Below are 15887 nucleotides of genomic sequence, written 5' to 3'. Positions count from 1 at the left end.
TCACCCCCTACAACCCCTACACCCCCTCCCTATCCCTGTCACCCCCCTCCCTTTGTGTTGATGATGGTGCTGATTAGCCTGGATTGGCCTGTGTGTGTGTAGTCTGTTCGGGGAGTGTGTGTGGGTGGGTGTGTAATCTGCTCGGGGAGTGTGTGTGGGTGGATGTGTAGTCTGCTCGGGGAGTGTGTGTGGGTGGATGTGTAGTCTGCTCGGGGAGTGTGTGTGGGTGTGTGTGTAGTATGCTCGGGGAGTGTGTGTGTGTGGGTGTGTAATCTGCTCGGGGAGTGTGTGTGGGTGTGTGTGTAATCTGCTCGGGGAGTGTGTGTGGGTGTGTGTGTAATCTGCTCGGGGAGTGTGTGTGGGTGGGTGTGTAATCTGCTCGGGGAGTGTGTGTGGGTGGGTGTGTAATCTGCTCGGGGAGTGTGTGTGTGTGGGTGGGTGTGTAATCTGCTCGGGGTGTGAGTGTGTGGGTGTGTAATCTGCTCGGGGAGTGTGAGTGTGTGGGTGTGTAATCTGCTCGGGGTGTGAGTGTGTGGGTGTGTAATCTGCTCGGGGAGTGTGTGTGGGTGTGTAATCTGCTCGGGGTGTGTGTGTGGGTGGGTGTGTAATCTGCTCGGGGAGTGTGTGTGGGTGGGTGTGTAATCTGCTCGGGGAGTGTGTGTGGGTGGATGTGTAGTCTGCTCGGGGAGTGTGTGTGGGTGTGTGTGTAGTATGCTCGGGGAGTGTGTGTGGGTGGGTGTGTAATCTGCTCGGGGAGTGTGTGTGGGTGGGTGTGTAATCTGCTCGGGGAGTGTGTGTGGGTGGATGTGTAGTCTGCTCGGGGAGTGTGTGTGGGTGTGTGTGTAGTATGCTCGGGGAGTGTGTGTGTGTGGGTGTGTAATCTGCTCGGGGAGTGTGTGTGGGTGGGTGTGTAATCTGCTCGGGGAGTGTGTGTGGGTGTGTGTGTAATCTGCTCGGGGAGTGTGTGTGGGTGGGTGTGTAATCTGCTTGGGAAGTGTGTGTGTGTGGGTGTGTAATCTGCTTGGGAAGTGTGTGTGTGTGGGTGTGTAATCTGCTTGGGGAGTGTGTGTGTGTGGGTGTGTAATCTGCTGGGGAGTGTGTGTGTGTGGGTGTGTAATCTGCTGGGGAGTGTGTGTGTGTGGGTCTGTAATCTGCTCGGGGAGTGTGTGTGGGTGGGTGTGTAATCTGCTCGGGGAGTGTGTGTGTGGGTGTGTAATCTGCTCGGGGAGTGTGTGTGTGTGGGTGTGTAATCTGCTGGGGAGTGTGTGTGTGTGGGTGTGTAATCTGCTGGGGAGTGTGTGTGTGTGGGTCTGTAATCTGCTCGGGGAGTGTGTGTGGGTGGGTGTGTAATCTGCTCGGGGAGTGTGTGTGTGGGTGTGTAATCTGCTCGGGGAGTGTGTGTGTGAGTGTGTAATCTGCTCGGGGAGAGTGTGTGGGTGGGTGTGTAATCTGCTCGGGGAGTGTGTGGGGGTGGGTCTGTAATCTGCTCGGGGAGTGTGTGTGGGTGGGTGTGTAGTCTGCTCGGGGAGTGTGTGTGGGTGGGTGTGTAGTCTGCTCGGGGAGTGTGTGTGTGGGTGTGTAATCTGCTCAGGGCGTGTGTGTCGGTGTGTAATCTGCTCGGGGAGTGTGTGTGTGTGGGTGTGTAATCTGCTCAGGAAGTGTGTGTGTGTGGTGTGTAATCTGCTCGGGAAGTGTGTGTGTGGGTGTGTAATCTGCTCGGGAAGTGTGTGTGTGTGGGTGTGTAATCTGCTCGGGAGTGTGTGTGTGTGGGTGTGTAGTCTGCTCGGGGAGTGTGTGTGTGGGTGTGTAATCTGCTCAGGGCGTGTGTGTCGGTGTGTAATCTGCTCGGGGAGTGTGTGTGTGTGGGTGTGTAATCTGCTCGGGAAGTGTGTGTGTGTGGGTGTGTAATCTGCTTGGGGAGTGTGTGGGTGTGTGTGTAATCTGCTCGGGGAGTGTGTGTCGGTGTGTAATCTGCTCGGGGAGTGTGTGTGTGTGGGTGTGTAATCTGCTCGGGGAGTGTGTGTGTATTCAGTGCCTGGGTTACATTAGGGTGGGGGGCCATGGGGGTGTGGGTGGGGATGTGGGGGAGCTTGGGGTGGGGGGCACAGTTGCCCGCCCTGTCGCTGGGCGTGATGTTGCGTGTCCCCTGGTCCGTGACAGTGGGTTCCTGTGCCCGGCAGTGAGCTCCGCCCACTAGTCCTTCAGTTAACCGGTTAGTGACCAAGCTAACCAGGATAACCAACCCAGGCCTGAGAATGGCTTCTGGCCTCAGCTTTGTAATTTACCCCGGTACCACTCCAGCGCACTGCGACCCCCACCCCAACAGCCCCCAGCCCCCAGGGTAGCACACCCACCCTCCCTGAGCCCCTCATTTCCACCCTGCCTCCCCACAACTCTCTCCCCAGGTTGGAGGTGCTACACAGAAGTGCAGCTTTGCAATGTTCCTGGAATGTTGCCCCCTCTTCTCCCAGCGTAAGACCTGCCCCTCGCCCCCCCACCCTCATCACCTCCCTCCCTGGTTTGGCACCATCCTGTCTGGGTCTGTGCCAGTGAACAGCTCAGGAGGCACAGGGCAGACTATCACTGAGAGGGGTGGGTCTCACCTCTCCCACTGTAAGGTCCCTCACTGCTACCTGGGAACGGGCTGCTGTGGGCGCGGTAATGGCTAAGGGGTCTTCAGCAACGGGGATTACCCTGCAAGGGGCAGAGATCTCTGCTCGGGAAAATGGAGATTTATTCCATTCACACTCACTGGCTCAACTGCACTTTGTCAGAAGGTATAGACTGGACAGCACAGTCCAGGGTTCCTGCTCCTGGTCACTGCCCACTGACCCCTATATTAGAGAGAGAGGGGGGAAATCAGCCAGGGTTCCTGCTCCTGGTCACTGCCCACTGACCCCTATATTAGAGAGAGAGGGGGGAAATCAGCCAGGGTTCCTGCTCCTGGTCACTGCCCACTGACCCCTATATTAGAGAGAGAGGGGGAAATCAGCCAGGGTTCCTGCTCCTGGTCACTGCCCACTGACCCCTATATTAGAGAGAGAGGGGGGAAATCAGCCAGGGTTCCTGCTCCTGGTCACTGCCCACTGACCCCTATATTAGAGAGAGGGGGGGAAATCAGCCAGGGTTCCAGCTCCTGGTCACTGCCCACCGACCCCTATATTAGAGAGAGAGAGGGGGGGAAATCAGCCAGGGTTCCTGCTCCTGGTCACTGCCCACTGACCCCTATATTAGAGAGAGAGGGGGGGAAATCAGCCAGGGTTCCTGCTCCTGGTCACTGCCCACTGACCCCTATATTAGAGAGAGAGGGGGGGAAATCAGCCAGGGTTCCTGCTCCTGGTCACTGCCCACTGACCCCTATATTAGAGAGAGGGGGGGGGGGGAAATCAGCCAGGGTTCCTGCTCCTGGTCACTGCCCACTGACCCCTATATTAGAGAGGGGGGGGGAAATCAGCCAGGGTTCCTGCTCCTGGTCACTGCCCACTGACCCCTATATTAGAGAGAGGGGGGAAATCAGCCAGGGTTCCTGCTCCTGGTCACGGCCCACTGACCCCTATATTAGAGAGAGAGGAGGAGGGGGAAATCAGCCAGGGTTCCTGCTCCTGGTGCCTGTGCAGTGATAGTCAGTGCCCGGTGATGGTCAGTGCCCATTGTTGGTCAGTGCCCAGTGATGGTCAGTCACCAGTGATGGTCAGTGCCCAGTGATGGTCAGTGCCCGGTAATGGTTAGTCCCTGGTGATGGTCAGTGCCCAGTGATGGTCAGTGCCCGGTAATGGTCAGTCCCCAGTGATGGTCAGTGCCTGGTGATGGTCAGTGCCCAGTGACGGTCAGTGCCCAGTCATGGTCAGTGCCCAGTGATGGTCAGTCCCCTGTGATGGTCAGTGCCCAGTGATGGTCAGTGCCCAGTGATGGTCAGTGCCCACAGTGATGGTCAGTGCCCAGTGATGGTCAGTGCCCAGTGATGGTCAGTGCCCACAGTGATGGTCAGTGCCCGGTGATGGTCAGTGCCCACAGTGATGGTCAGTGCCCACGGTGATGGTCAGTGCCCGGTGATGGTCAGTGCCCACAGTGATGGTCAGTCCCCGGTGATGGTCAGTGCCCAGTGATGGTCAGTGCCCAGTGATGGTCAGTCCCCGGTGATGGTCAGTGCTCAGTGATGGTCAGTGCCCACAGTGATGGTCAGTCCCCGGTGATGGTCAGTGCCCAGTGATGGTCAGTGCCCAGTGATGGTCAGTTCCTGATGATTGTCAGTGCCCACGGTGATGGTCAGTGCCCAGTGATGGTCAGTGCCCACAGTGATGGTCAGTGCCCAGTGATGGTCAGTGCCCGGTGATGGTCAGTGCCCTCGGTGCTGGTCTGTGCCCGGTGATGGTCAGTGCCCAGTGATGGTCAGTGCCCGGTGATGGTCAGTGCCCTCGGTGCTGGTCTGTGCCCGGTGATGGTCAGTGCCCAGTGATGGTCAGTGCCCACAGTGATGGTCAGTGCCCAGTGATGGTCAGTGCCCACAGTGATGGTCAGTGCCCACAGTGATGGTCAGTGCCCGGTGATGGTCAGTGCCCAGTGATGGTCAGTGCCCGGTGATGGTCAGTGCCCAGTGATGGTCAGTGCCCACAGTGATGGTCAGTGCCCAGTGATGGTCAGTGCCCGGTGATGGTCAGTGCCCAGTGATGGTCAGTGCCCACAGTGATGGTCAGTGCCCAGTGATGGTCAGTGCCCACAGTGATGGTCAGTGCCCAGTGATGGTCAGTGCCCGGTGATGGTCAGTGCCCTTGGTGCTGGGTGAATGTTGCTGAATTCTCATTTTTCCTGTTTCATTCTCTTCATTATTTATAAATGTCTCATTTTGTCCCGATCTGTGACTAATTCACTGTTTATTCTTTTCTCTCCATTTCCCCGTCTCTCTCTCTCTCTCTCTCTCTCGTTCCCTCCATCCCGTTATGTTTTGGTTCCATGTATCCCATCCGTCTCTTGTGTTTGTGTCACGCCCCCCCTCCCCCTCCCCCTCCCTCACCTCCTCCTCTCCCTCTCTCTCCCTCCCTCCCTTCACCCTTCTTCCTCTCCTTCTCCCTCCTGGTCTCTCTCCCCCCCCCCCCCTCTCTCCCTCTCCCTCTCCTTTCCCCCTCTCCCTCCCCTCTCTCCCCCCCACCTTCCCCTCTTCCTCCCTCTCCCTCCTCCCTTCCCCCCTCTCCCTTCCCCCCTCTCCCCCTCCCCTCCCTCCCCCTCCCTCTCCCCTCTCCCCCTCTCCCTCTCCCTCCCTCTCCCCCTCCCCTCTCCCTCCCTCTCCCCCTCTCCCCCTCCCCCCTCTCCCCCTCCCCTCTCCCTCCCTCTCCCCCTCTCCCCCTCTCCCCCTCCCCCCTCTCCCTCCCTCTCCCCCTCCCCCTCCCTCTCCCCCCCCCCTCCCTCTCCCTCCCCTCTCCCCCCCCCCCCCTCCCTCTCCCTCTCTCCCCTCCCCTCTCTCTCCCTCCCCCCTCCCCCCCTCCCCCTCCCCCTCCCCCCTCTGATACGTCCTGTCCTGCTGTGAAGTATCTCCCCCCTCCCTGTCCCCCCGAAAGCCCAGGCCCCGGAGTTTGAATCTCCAGCTGTTTGTCCCCCCCCAGCCTCCTGAGGGTCTCCGATCGCGGCCTGATCCTGCCTCCCCCGGGCCTCGGAGACCCCAGGCCCAGACCCAGGCCCAGGCCCAGGCTGCATCCTGCACTGAGAGGTCAGAGGGTACCCAGCGATGTGCCCTGCGCCCAGTCCGGGCGGCGAGTGGGTCGTGTTGGGTCAGTCTGAGGCCATCTCCTGTTGGTGCGTACTCCCCTCCTCAGCGAGGGAGCCTGACGCTCCTGGACAGCTCCGACTGCTCCTGCCTCTGGTCCCCGTTCTTCCCCAGGAGCCGCACATTCCCGGCCGACCCGGGACGAATGGCCTCCCTGCTTGCCCCCTGCCCCAGTGGCAGCAGTGCCCTTGGAGCCCAGCGCAGGCCCCAGTCCCGGACGGAGAGCAACTTCCCCAGGAACAGCCACTGGGAACGCCGGGAACATCAAGGGCTCTCCCTGTGGAACGTCAGCAGTAAGTGACTTTCACACTCACTCACACTGACACACCCACACTGACACACTCGCTCACACTCACACACACTGACACACTCGCTCACACTGACACACCCACACTGACACACTCGCTCACACTCACACACACTGACACACTCACTCACACTGACACTCGCTCACACTGACACACTCACACACTGACACACTCGCTCACACTGACACACCCACACTGACACACTCGCTCACACTGACACACTCGCTCACACTGACATACACACTGACACTATTGCTCACACTGACACTCTCGCTCACACTCACACACACTGACACACTCACTCACACTGACACACACACTGACACTCACACTGACACACTCACTCACACTGACACACTCGTTCACACTGACACACTCGTTCACACTCACACACACTGACACACTCACACTGACATGCTCACTCACACTGACACACACTGACACACACTCACATTGACACACACACACTGACACACTCTCACTGACACACTCACTCACTGACACATGCTCACACTGACACACACTCACACTGACTCTGTCACCCACACTGACACAGTCACACTGGCACACACTGATACACGCTCACACTGACGCTGTCACTCACACTGACACAGTCACACGGACACGCACTTATACTGACACACGCTCACACTCATACTCACTGACACACTCGCCCACACTGACACGCTCGCTCACACTGACACACTAACTCATACTGACGTTTACACTGATACGCTCACACTGACACTCGCTCACACTGACATTCTCTCACACTTATAGTCACATTGACACACTCGCTCACACTGACACACTCACTCACTCTGACACACTACCTAACACTCACTCGCAGTCATACACTTACACATTCACACACATACTCAGACTGACACACTCGTTCACATTTCCATATTTGTTTACACTCTTACACTCACTAATCTCACTCACTCACACACTCGCTCAAACTCCCACTGACACACTCACAGACTTGCTCACACTCTCACAGACACACTCATTCACACTCACCCAGACACACACACACTCACTCACACACACACTGACACAAACTTACTCTCACTGATACACTCACTAACACTTGCTCACATTCACTGACACATTCGCTCACACACACTCACTTGCTCTCACACTCATATTTACACAGAGACGCTCACACACACTGACACAGTCACACTGACACACACTTGCTCACATTAATGGTCGCTCACACTCACATACTGACACATACCCAAACACACTCATTCACATTCAGATTCACTCACACTCGCTCATATTCAGGTACTCACACTCAATCTTGCTCACATTCTCACTGATGCACACTTACTCAGACTGGCACTCACACTGACACACTTCCACTCACTCATATAGTCACTCATACTCACACTCACACAGGCACACTCACTCACAATGACGCGTACACACTCACACTGACACATGCACTCGCTTACACACTCACACAGACACTCTCACTCAAACTCACACACTCTCACTTACACACACACACACACACACGCTCTGTCTCATACACAGATACACACACAGAGACACTGGGCAGACTGGAACCTGCTGTTAGCCCGATACTGAGAGTCGGTGTGAGGACATGCCTAGTTTGTGCTGGTATAGGCTGCCCAGTCCCATCTCTGAGAGAGAGAGTGTGTGTGTGTGGTGTGTGTTCACCCTCAGCCCCTGCGCTGCCTTCCCCTGGGGGAGGGGAGGGGAGGCGAGGGGAGCTGTTGCTGGTGTGTCATTGAGAGGGAGATGGTGACACGGATCTCACGGTGCCCTCTCCTGTCCGGTTTGTGTGTTGCAGCTGGTTGGAGTTGGCCATGCCCTGGAGCAGGAGGGAAAGGATGGTGTAGAATGGCCAGGACGAGCCACGCCCGGGACAGTGACACCTCACCAGCGTGGGACCAAGGCAAGAGAGGTAGAAAAGTGTCCCCTATCCCCGAGCAACACAGCACCACTGCAAAACACAGGGAGATTTCAGCAAATCCAGGGCTTGGCCCCAGTCCGAAATCACCGGGGTCAGGATGGAGCCCAGACTGGGATCGGGAGACTCTGTAAGCTCTCAGTAACCAGGAACACAGAGACACACCTAATCACTATCTGACTGAGTGAGGATTATGTGCAGGTTAGGGTGGATTGGCCGTGGGAAATTGTCCCATAGTGTCCAGGGATGTGCAGGTTAGGGTGGATTGGCCGTGGGAAATCGTCCCATAGTGCCCAGGGATGTGCAGGTTAGGGTGGGTTGGCCATGGGAAATCATCCCATAGTACCCAGGTATGTGCAGGTTAGGGTGGGTTGGCCATGGGAAATCGTCCCATAGTACCCAGGGATGTGCAGGTTAGGGTGGATTGGCCATGGGAAATTGTCCCATAGTACCCAGGTATGTGCAGGTTAGGGTGGACTGGCCATGGGAAATTGTCCCATAGTGCCCAGGGATGTGCAGGTTAGGGTGGATTGGCCGTGGGAAATTGTCCCATAGTGTCCAGGGATGTGCAGGTTAGGGTGGATTGGCCGTGGGAAATCATCCCATAGTGTCCAGGGATGTGCAGTTTAGGGTGGATTGGCCATGGGAAATTGTCCCATAGTGCCCAGGGATGTGCAGGTTAGGGTGGATTGGCCATGGGAAATTGTCCCATAGTGCTCAGGGATGTGCAGGTTAGGGTGGAGTGGCCATGGGAAATTGTCCCATAGTGCCCAGGGATGTGCAGGTTAGGGTGGATTGGCCATGGGAAATTGTCCCATAGTGCCCAGGGATGTGCAGGTTAGGGTGGGTTGGCCATGGGAAATTGTCCCAGAGTGCCCAGGGATGTGCAGGTTAGGGTGTATTGGCCGTGGGGAATGCAGGGTGACAGGGATAGGGTGGGTCTGGGTAGGATTCTCTCTGGAGAGTTGGTGCTGAATGGTCTCTGTGTGGAGGTTCTGTCAACAAGGAGAGTGGCTTTGAGATGTGGAGCCACTCTCTCTCTCTCTGTCTCTCTCTGTCTCTCTGTGACTGTCTCTGTCTCTCTGTCTCTTTCTCTCTCTCCCCCTCTCTCTGTCTGTCGCTCCCCTGGATGTAGCTGATGCTGTCCACGTTTTGCACACTGCCTGTCACATCTCTGCGATGTCAGCCCCCAGCTCTGACACCTTCTGGTGCTCACTGTTCTGTGTTTCTCTTCCCAGGCCTGCTCTGGGATGTCAATGTGGCTGTCGATAAAATCATCGCCCACTTCAGTGCAGCCCGGACGGTGGTGCAGAAGGTAGGGGACTGAGTGCATGCTTCTGTGTATTTCTGTTTAGATTGTGGACTGAAATGGGGGAAAGCTGGACTGTTGAAAACCGAGAAGGGTTGACGGAGTTTGCACGTTCTCACAGTGAGTAACCGACCCTCTGTGGAAGTGCTGTTTACACAGCTGCCTGTGCGGACAGTGGGAGATGTGTAGTTTGCAGACGAGCTGGAGGCCAGGGCTGGCCATACATAGAGCCATCATCGATAACGTGTGTCCCTGTGCCTTCCTTGCTCAGGGGGGTGGGGATAGGAGTGGTGGCGATCGGTCCGTGCTTCAGTGTAGGAGCACTGTGGGAAAAGGAGCTATTTGACCTCTGCAAGTATCTCCAGCCTAAAGGTGGCCAGTTTCTTTCTCCTTTTCCAGTGTGATGTTTAATAAGGCTGAGACTTTACAGGTGTGAACCAGTCACCCTGTGCCTTCTGCAAACAAGTGAACATCCCTGGAGAACGGAGACTGATCAAGAGGATTATCTCAGCAAACCCAGTGGACAGGACCCACTGAACTGCCTTCCCAGAACACCCCATTGTTTCAGTGTCTGTCTGTATATGGGTGTAGTGGGGCAGTTTTAGAATTTAACAAGTACATTTATATGTCAATGGTTTAGAATTGTTTACCTGTAATTAGAATCTATTTATTTGTAATAAACAGTCATTGGAAAATATAGAAACCTGATCTTCACATTTTTAACTTTCATGAACTCTCTGGGACACCACACCCCAGGAGGGTCAGTGCTAAGGGAGTGGGCACTGTCAGAGGGTCAGTGCTGAGGGAGTGCCGCACTGTCGGAGGGTCAGTGCTGAGGGAGTGCCGCACTGTCGGAGGGTCAGTGCTAAGGGAGTGGGCACTGTCAGAGGGTCAGTGCTGAGGGAGTGCCACACTGTCGGAGGGTCAGTGCTGAGGGAGTGGGCATTGTCAGAGGGTCTGTGCTGAGGGAGTGGGCACTGTCGGAGGGTCAGTGCTGAGGGAGTGAGCACTGTCAGAGGGTCTGTGCTGAGGGAGTGGGCACTGTCGGAGGGTCAGTGCTGAGGGAGTGGGCACTGTCGGAGGTCAGTGCTGAGGGAGTGGGTACTGTCGGAGGGTCAGTGCTGAGGGAGTGCTGCACTGTCGGAGGGTCAGCGCTGAGGGAGTGCCACACTGTCGGAGGGTCAGTGCTGAGGGAGTGCCGCACTGTCGGAGTGTCAGTGCTGAGGGAGTGGGCACTGTCGGAGGGTCAGTGCTGAGGGAGTGCTGCACTGTTGGAGGGTCAGCGCTGAGGGAGTGGGCACTGTCGGAGGATCAGTGCTGAGGGAGTGCCGCACTGTCGGAGGGTCAGTGCTGAGGGAGTGGGCCCTGTCGGAGGGTCAGTGCTGAGGGAGTGGGCACTGTCGGAGGGTCAGTGCTGAGGGAGTGCCGCACTGTCGGAGGGTCAGCGCTGAGGGAGTGCCGCACTGTTGGAGGGTCAGTGCTGAGGGAGTGGGCCCTGTCGGAGGGTCAGTGCTGAGGGAGTGCCGCACTGTCGGAGGGTCAGTGCTGAGGGAGTGGGCACTGTCTGGGACAGTGTGTACCTCTGGGTGGGGTGTGGTGAGCAGTGAATGTGCAGACTCTCAGTAACGGTGAGAGTGTCTCTCTCTCTCTGAACCAGGCCCAGTTTGGGGACAGTCGTGTGAACCCGTTGGTGGGTCAGTTGGTGCTGGAGGATCTCTGCCCTGCTCTCTACGCTCTGCTCAGTGACGGACTCAATCCCTATCAACAGGACATCATTGTCGGCTGGAGGCCACAGTCCCCTTGGTCACTGGTGGAAGCATCAGTCAAAACAGGTACTGACCCTCACTGGAGTACAGGGTCTCCCTCCCTCTCCTGAAGGGGCTGACTCTCACTGGAGTACAGGGTCTCCCTCCCTCTCCTGAAGGGGCTGACTCTCACTGGAGTACAGGGTCTCCCTCCCTCTCCTGAAGGGGCTGACTCTCACTGGGGTACAGGGTCTCCCTCCCTCTCCTGAAGGGGCTGACTCTCACTGGGGTACAGGGTTCCCCTCCCTCTCCTGAAGGGGCTGACTCTCACTGGGGTACGGGGTCCCCCTCCCTCTCCTGAAGGGGCTGACTCTCACTGGGATACAGGGTCCCCCTCCCTCTCCTGAAGGGGCTGACTCTCACTGGGATACGGGGTCCCCCTCACTCTCCTGAAGGGGCTGACTCTCACTGGGATACAGGGTCCCCCTCCCTCTCCTGAAGGGGCTGACTCTCACTGGGATACGGGGTCCCCCTCCCCCTCCTGAAGGGGTGTGGGAGCTGGCATTGAGAGAGTACTTATTGATGATGACGGTCTCTCTCACTCTCTCCCCCCCCTCTCTCTCCTCCCCTCTCTCTCTCACCACCCCTCTCTCTCTCCACCCCTCTGTCCCCCACTCTCTCTCTCTCTCTCTCCCCCCCCTCCGCCATCCCTCTCTCCTCCCCTCCCTCTCTCCTCCCCCCCCTCTCTCCCCCCTCCCTCTCTCTCCCCCCCTGCCTCTCTCTTCCCCCTCCCTCTCTCTCCCCTCTCTCTTCCCCCCTCCCTCTCTCGTCCCCCCCTCCCTCTCTCTTCCCCCCCTCCCTCTCTCTTCCCCCCTCCCTCTCTCTTCCCCCCTCGCTCTTTCCCTCCCTCGCTCTTCCCCCCCTCTCTCTTCCCCCTCCCTCTCTCTCCTCCCCCCCTCTCTCTCCCCCCCTCTCTCTCCCCCCCTCTCTCCTCCCCTCCCTCTCTCTCTCTCCCCCCCTCCCTCTCTCTCCTCCCCCTCCCTCTCTCTCCTCCCCTCCCTCTCTCTCCTCCCCTCCCTCGCTCTTCCCCCTCCCTCTCTCTCCTCCCCTCCCTCTCTCTTTCCCCTTCCCTCTCTCCCCTCCCCTCCCCTCCCTCGCTCTTCCCCCCTCGCTCTTCCCCCCCTCTCTCTCCTCCCCTCCCTCTCTCCCTCCCTCCCTCCCACCCTCCCCGCAGGTCCTGCTGCGAACACACTGTATCCCGTGTACTGTCAGTTTGATCACCTCCGGCAGCTGAGGAACGCTCCGGACAAGTTCAACGCCTTTATATTCGCTCTCCTCAAGTAAGTGAGTGCTGAGGCAGCAGTGGGATCGTGCTGCTCTCTCCAAGGGAGATCTGGTCCCACCTTTAACCATCTTGAAGAGACTGGCTTCCCCTCGTGGTAAACCTGCCCTCACCCACGGTCTCTCTCTCTCTCTCTTCCAGTACCAAACAACTCGAGTTCTGGATCTCCACTCTGCTCAACAGCCAAGGTAGGTAGATCACTCAGAGACAGGGGGAGAAACAGATCACCCAGAGACAGGGGGGAATAGATCACCCAGAGACAGGGGGGAACAGATCACCCAGAGACAGGGGAAACAGATCACCCAGAGACAGGGGGGGGGACAGATCACCCAGAGACAGGGGGGAACAGATCACCCAGAGACAGGGGAGAAACAGATCACCCAGAGACAGGGGGAAACAGATCACTCAGAGACAGGGGGGAACAGATCACCCAGAGACAGGGAGAAACAGATCACCCAGAGACAGGGGGAAACAGATCACTCAGAGACAGGGGGGAACAGATCACCCAGAGACAGGGGGAAACAGATCACTCAGAGACAGGGGGGAACAGATCACCCAGAGACAGGGGGGAACAGATCACTCAGAGACAGAGGGAACAGATCACTCAGAGACAGAGGGAACAGATCACCCAGAGACAGGGGGAAGCAGATCACCCAGAGACAGGGGGGAACAGATCACCCAGAGACAGGGGGAACAGATCACCCAGAGACAGGGGGAACAGATCACCCAGAGACAGGGGGGAAACAGATCACCCAGAGACAGGGGGAAACAGATCACCCAGAGACAGGGGGGAACAGATCACCCAGAGACAGGGGGGAAACAGATCACCCAGAGACAGGGGGGAAACAGATCACCCAGAGACAGAGGGAACAGATCACCCAGAGACAGAGGGAACAGATCACCCAGAGATAGGGGGAACAGATCACCCAGAGACAGAGGGAACAGATCACCCAGAGACAGGGGGAAACAGATCACCCAGAGACAGGGGGAACAGATCACCCAGAGACAGAGGGGAACAGATCACCCAGAGACAGGGGGGAAACAGATCACCCAGAGACAGGGGGGAAACAGATCACCCAGAGACAGGGGGAACAGATCACCCAGAGACAGGGGGAACAGATCACCCAGAGACAGAGGGAACAGATCACCCAGAGACAGAGGGGAAACAGATCACCCAGAGACAGGGGGGAACAGATCACCCAGAGACAGGGGGGAACAGATCACCCAGAGACAGGGGGAACAGATCACCCAGAGACAGAGGGGAACAGATCACCCAGAAACACTGGGAAACAGATCACCCAGAGACAGGGGGAACAGATCACCCAGAGACAGAGGGAACAGATCACCCAGAGACAGGGGGGAAACAGATCACTCAGAGACAGAGGGGGAACAGATCACCCAGAGACAGGGGGAACAGATCACCCAGAGACAGAGGGGAACAGATCACCCAGAAACACTGGGAAACAGATCACCCAGAGACAGGGGGAACAGATCACCCAGAGACAGAGGGAACAGATCACCCAGAGACAGGGGGGAAACAGATCACTCAGAGACAGAGGGAACAGATCACCCAGAGACAGGGGGAAACAGATCACCCAGAGACAGGGGGGAAACAGATCACTCAGAGACAGAGGGGAACAGATCACCCAGAGACAGAGGGAACAGATCACCCAGAGACAGGGGGGAAACAGATCACCCAGAGACAGGGGGAACAGATCACCCAGAGACAGAGGGGAACAGATCACCCAGAGACAGGGGGGAAACAGATCACCCAGAGACAGGGGGGAAACAGATCACCCAGAGACAGGGGGAACAGATCACCCAGAGACAGGGGGAACAGATCACCCAGAGACAGAGGGAACAGATCACCCAGAGACAGAGGGGAAACAGATCACCCAGAGACAGAGGGAACAGATCACCCAGAGACAGGGGGGAACAGATCACCCAGAGACAGGGGGAACAGATCACCCAGAGACAGAGGGGAACAGATCACCCAGAAACACTGGGAAACAGATCACCCAGAGACAGGGGGAACAGATCACCCAGAGACAGAGGGAACAGATCACCCAGAGACAGGGGGGAAACAGATCACTCAGAGACAGAGGGGGAACAGATCACCCAGAGACAGGGGGAACAGATCACCCAGAGACAGAGGGGAACAGATCACCCAGAAACACTGGGAAACAGATCACCCAGAGACAGGGGGAACAGATCACCCAGAGACAGAGGGAACAGATCACCCAGAGACAGGGGGAAACAGATCACTCAGAGACAGAGGGAACAGATCACCCAGAGACAGGGGGAAACAGATCACCCAGAGACAGGGGGGAAACAGATCACTCAGAGACAGAGGGGAACAGATCACCCAGAGACAGAGGGGAACAGATCACCCAGAGACAGGGGGGAACAGATCACCCAGAGACATGGGGGAAACAGATCACCCAGAGACAGAGGGAACAGATCACCCAGAGACAGGGGGGGAACAGATCACCCAGAGAGAGTGGGAACAGATCACCCAGAGACAGAGGGAACAGATCACCCAGAGACAGAGGGGAACAGATCACCCAGAGACAGGGGGAAACAGATCACCCAGAGACAGAGGGGAACAGATCACCCAGAGACGGGGGAAACAGATCACCCAGAGACAGGGGGGAAACAGATCACCCAGAGACAGAGGGAACAGATCACCCAGAGACAGGGGGGGAACAGATCACCCAGAGACAGGGGGAACAGATCACCCAGAGACAGGGGGGAAACAGATCACCCAGAGACAGGGGGAAACAGATCACTCAGAGATAGAGGGAACAGATCACCCAGAGACAGGGGGGAAACAGATCACCCAGAGACAGAGGGGAACAGATCACCCAGAGACAGGGGGGAACAGATCACCCAGAGACAGGGGGAAACAGATCACCCAGAGACAGGGGGGGAACAGATCACCCAGAGACAGGGGGAAACAGATCACCCAGAGACAGGGGGGGAACAGATCACCCAGAGACAGGGGGAACAGATCACCCAGAGACAGGGGGAACAGATCACCCAGAGACAGGGGGAAACAGATCACCCAGAGACAGGGGGAAACAGATCACCCAGAGACAGGGGGAACAGATCACCCAGAGACAGGGGGAACAGATCACCCAGAGACAGGGGGAACAGATCACCCAGAGACAGGGGGAACAGATCACCCAGAGACAGGGGGGAACAGATCACCCAGAGACAGTGGGGGAACAGATCACCCAGAGACAGGGGGAACAGATCTCTGCTGACATTGGGAAATAGATCACGCAGAGACCGCAGCCTGGGATCCACCCACTCTCAGGATCCACTCCAAAACCCCTTCTCATTCTCCTCTTCTCTCTCTCCTGGTGTGGTGGGATGGTGCGGGTTCCAGACAAATGCGGGCCGGTGGCTTGTTTCCTTTGATGTCTGATGGGGAAATCAGGAACTGCAGATGATTGGGGGGCATGGAGGGGGTGGGGG

The 15887-nt window shown here is 57.3% G+C and overlaps 1 protein-coding gene across 1 annotated transcript in view; it reads left to right on the top strand.

The window, feature by feature from the left end:
* LOC132805517 (serine/arginine repetitive matrix protein 2-like) overlaps positions 1-15887 on the top strand; it is a 29526-nt gene that overhangs the window by 10271 nt on the left and 3368 nt on the right. Inside the window, exons 3-7 of the mRNA XM_060820629.1 lie at positions 7892-8005; positions 9250-9326; positions 10978-11152; positions 12300-12405; positions 12549-12595. Of these exons, the coding sequence (XP_060676612.1) occupies positions 7892-8005; positions 9250-9326; positions 10978-11152; positions 12300-12405; positions 12549-12595 (519 nt within the window). The remainder of the gene's footprint in view (positions 1-7891; positions 8006-9249; positions 9327-10977; positions 11153-12299; positions 12406-12548; positions 12596-15887) is intronic.

This window comes from Hemiscyllium ocellatum, chromosome 50 (genome assembly GCF_020745735.1).
Source record: "Hemiscyllium ocellatum isolate sHemOce1 chromosome 50, sHemOce1.pat.X.cur, whole genome shotgun sequence".
In the NCBI taxonomy this organism is placed as follows: Eukaryota; Metazoa; Chordata; class Chondrichthyes; order Orectolobiformes; family Hemiscylliidae; genus Hemiscyllium; species Hemiscyllium ocellatum.
This window is presented reverse-complemented; position numbering and strand designations above follow the sequence as displayed.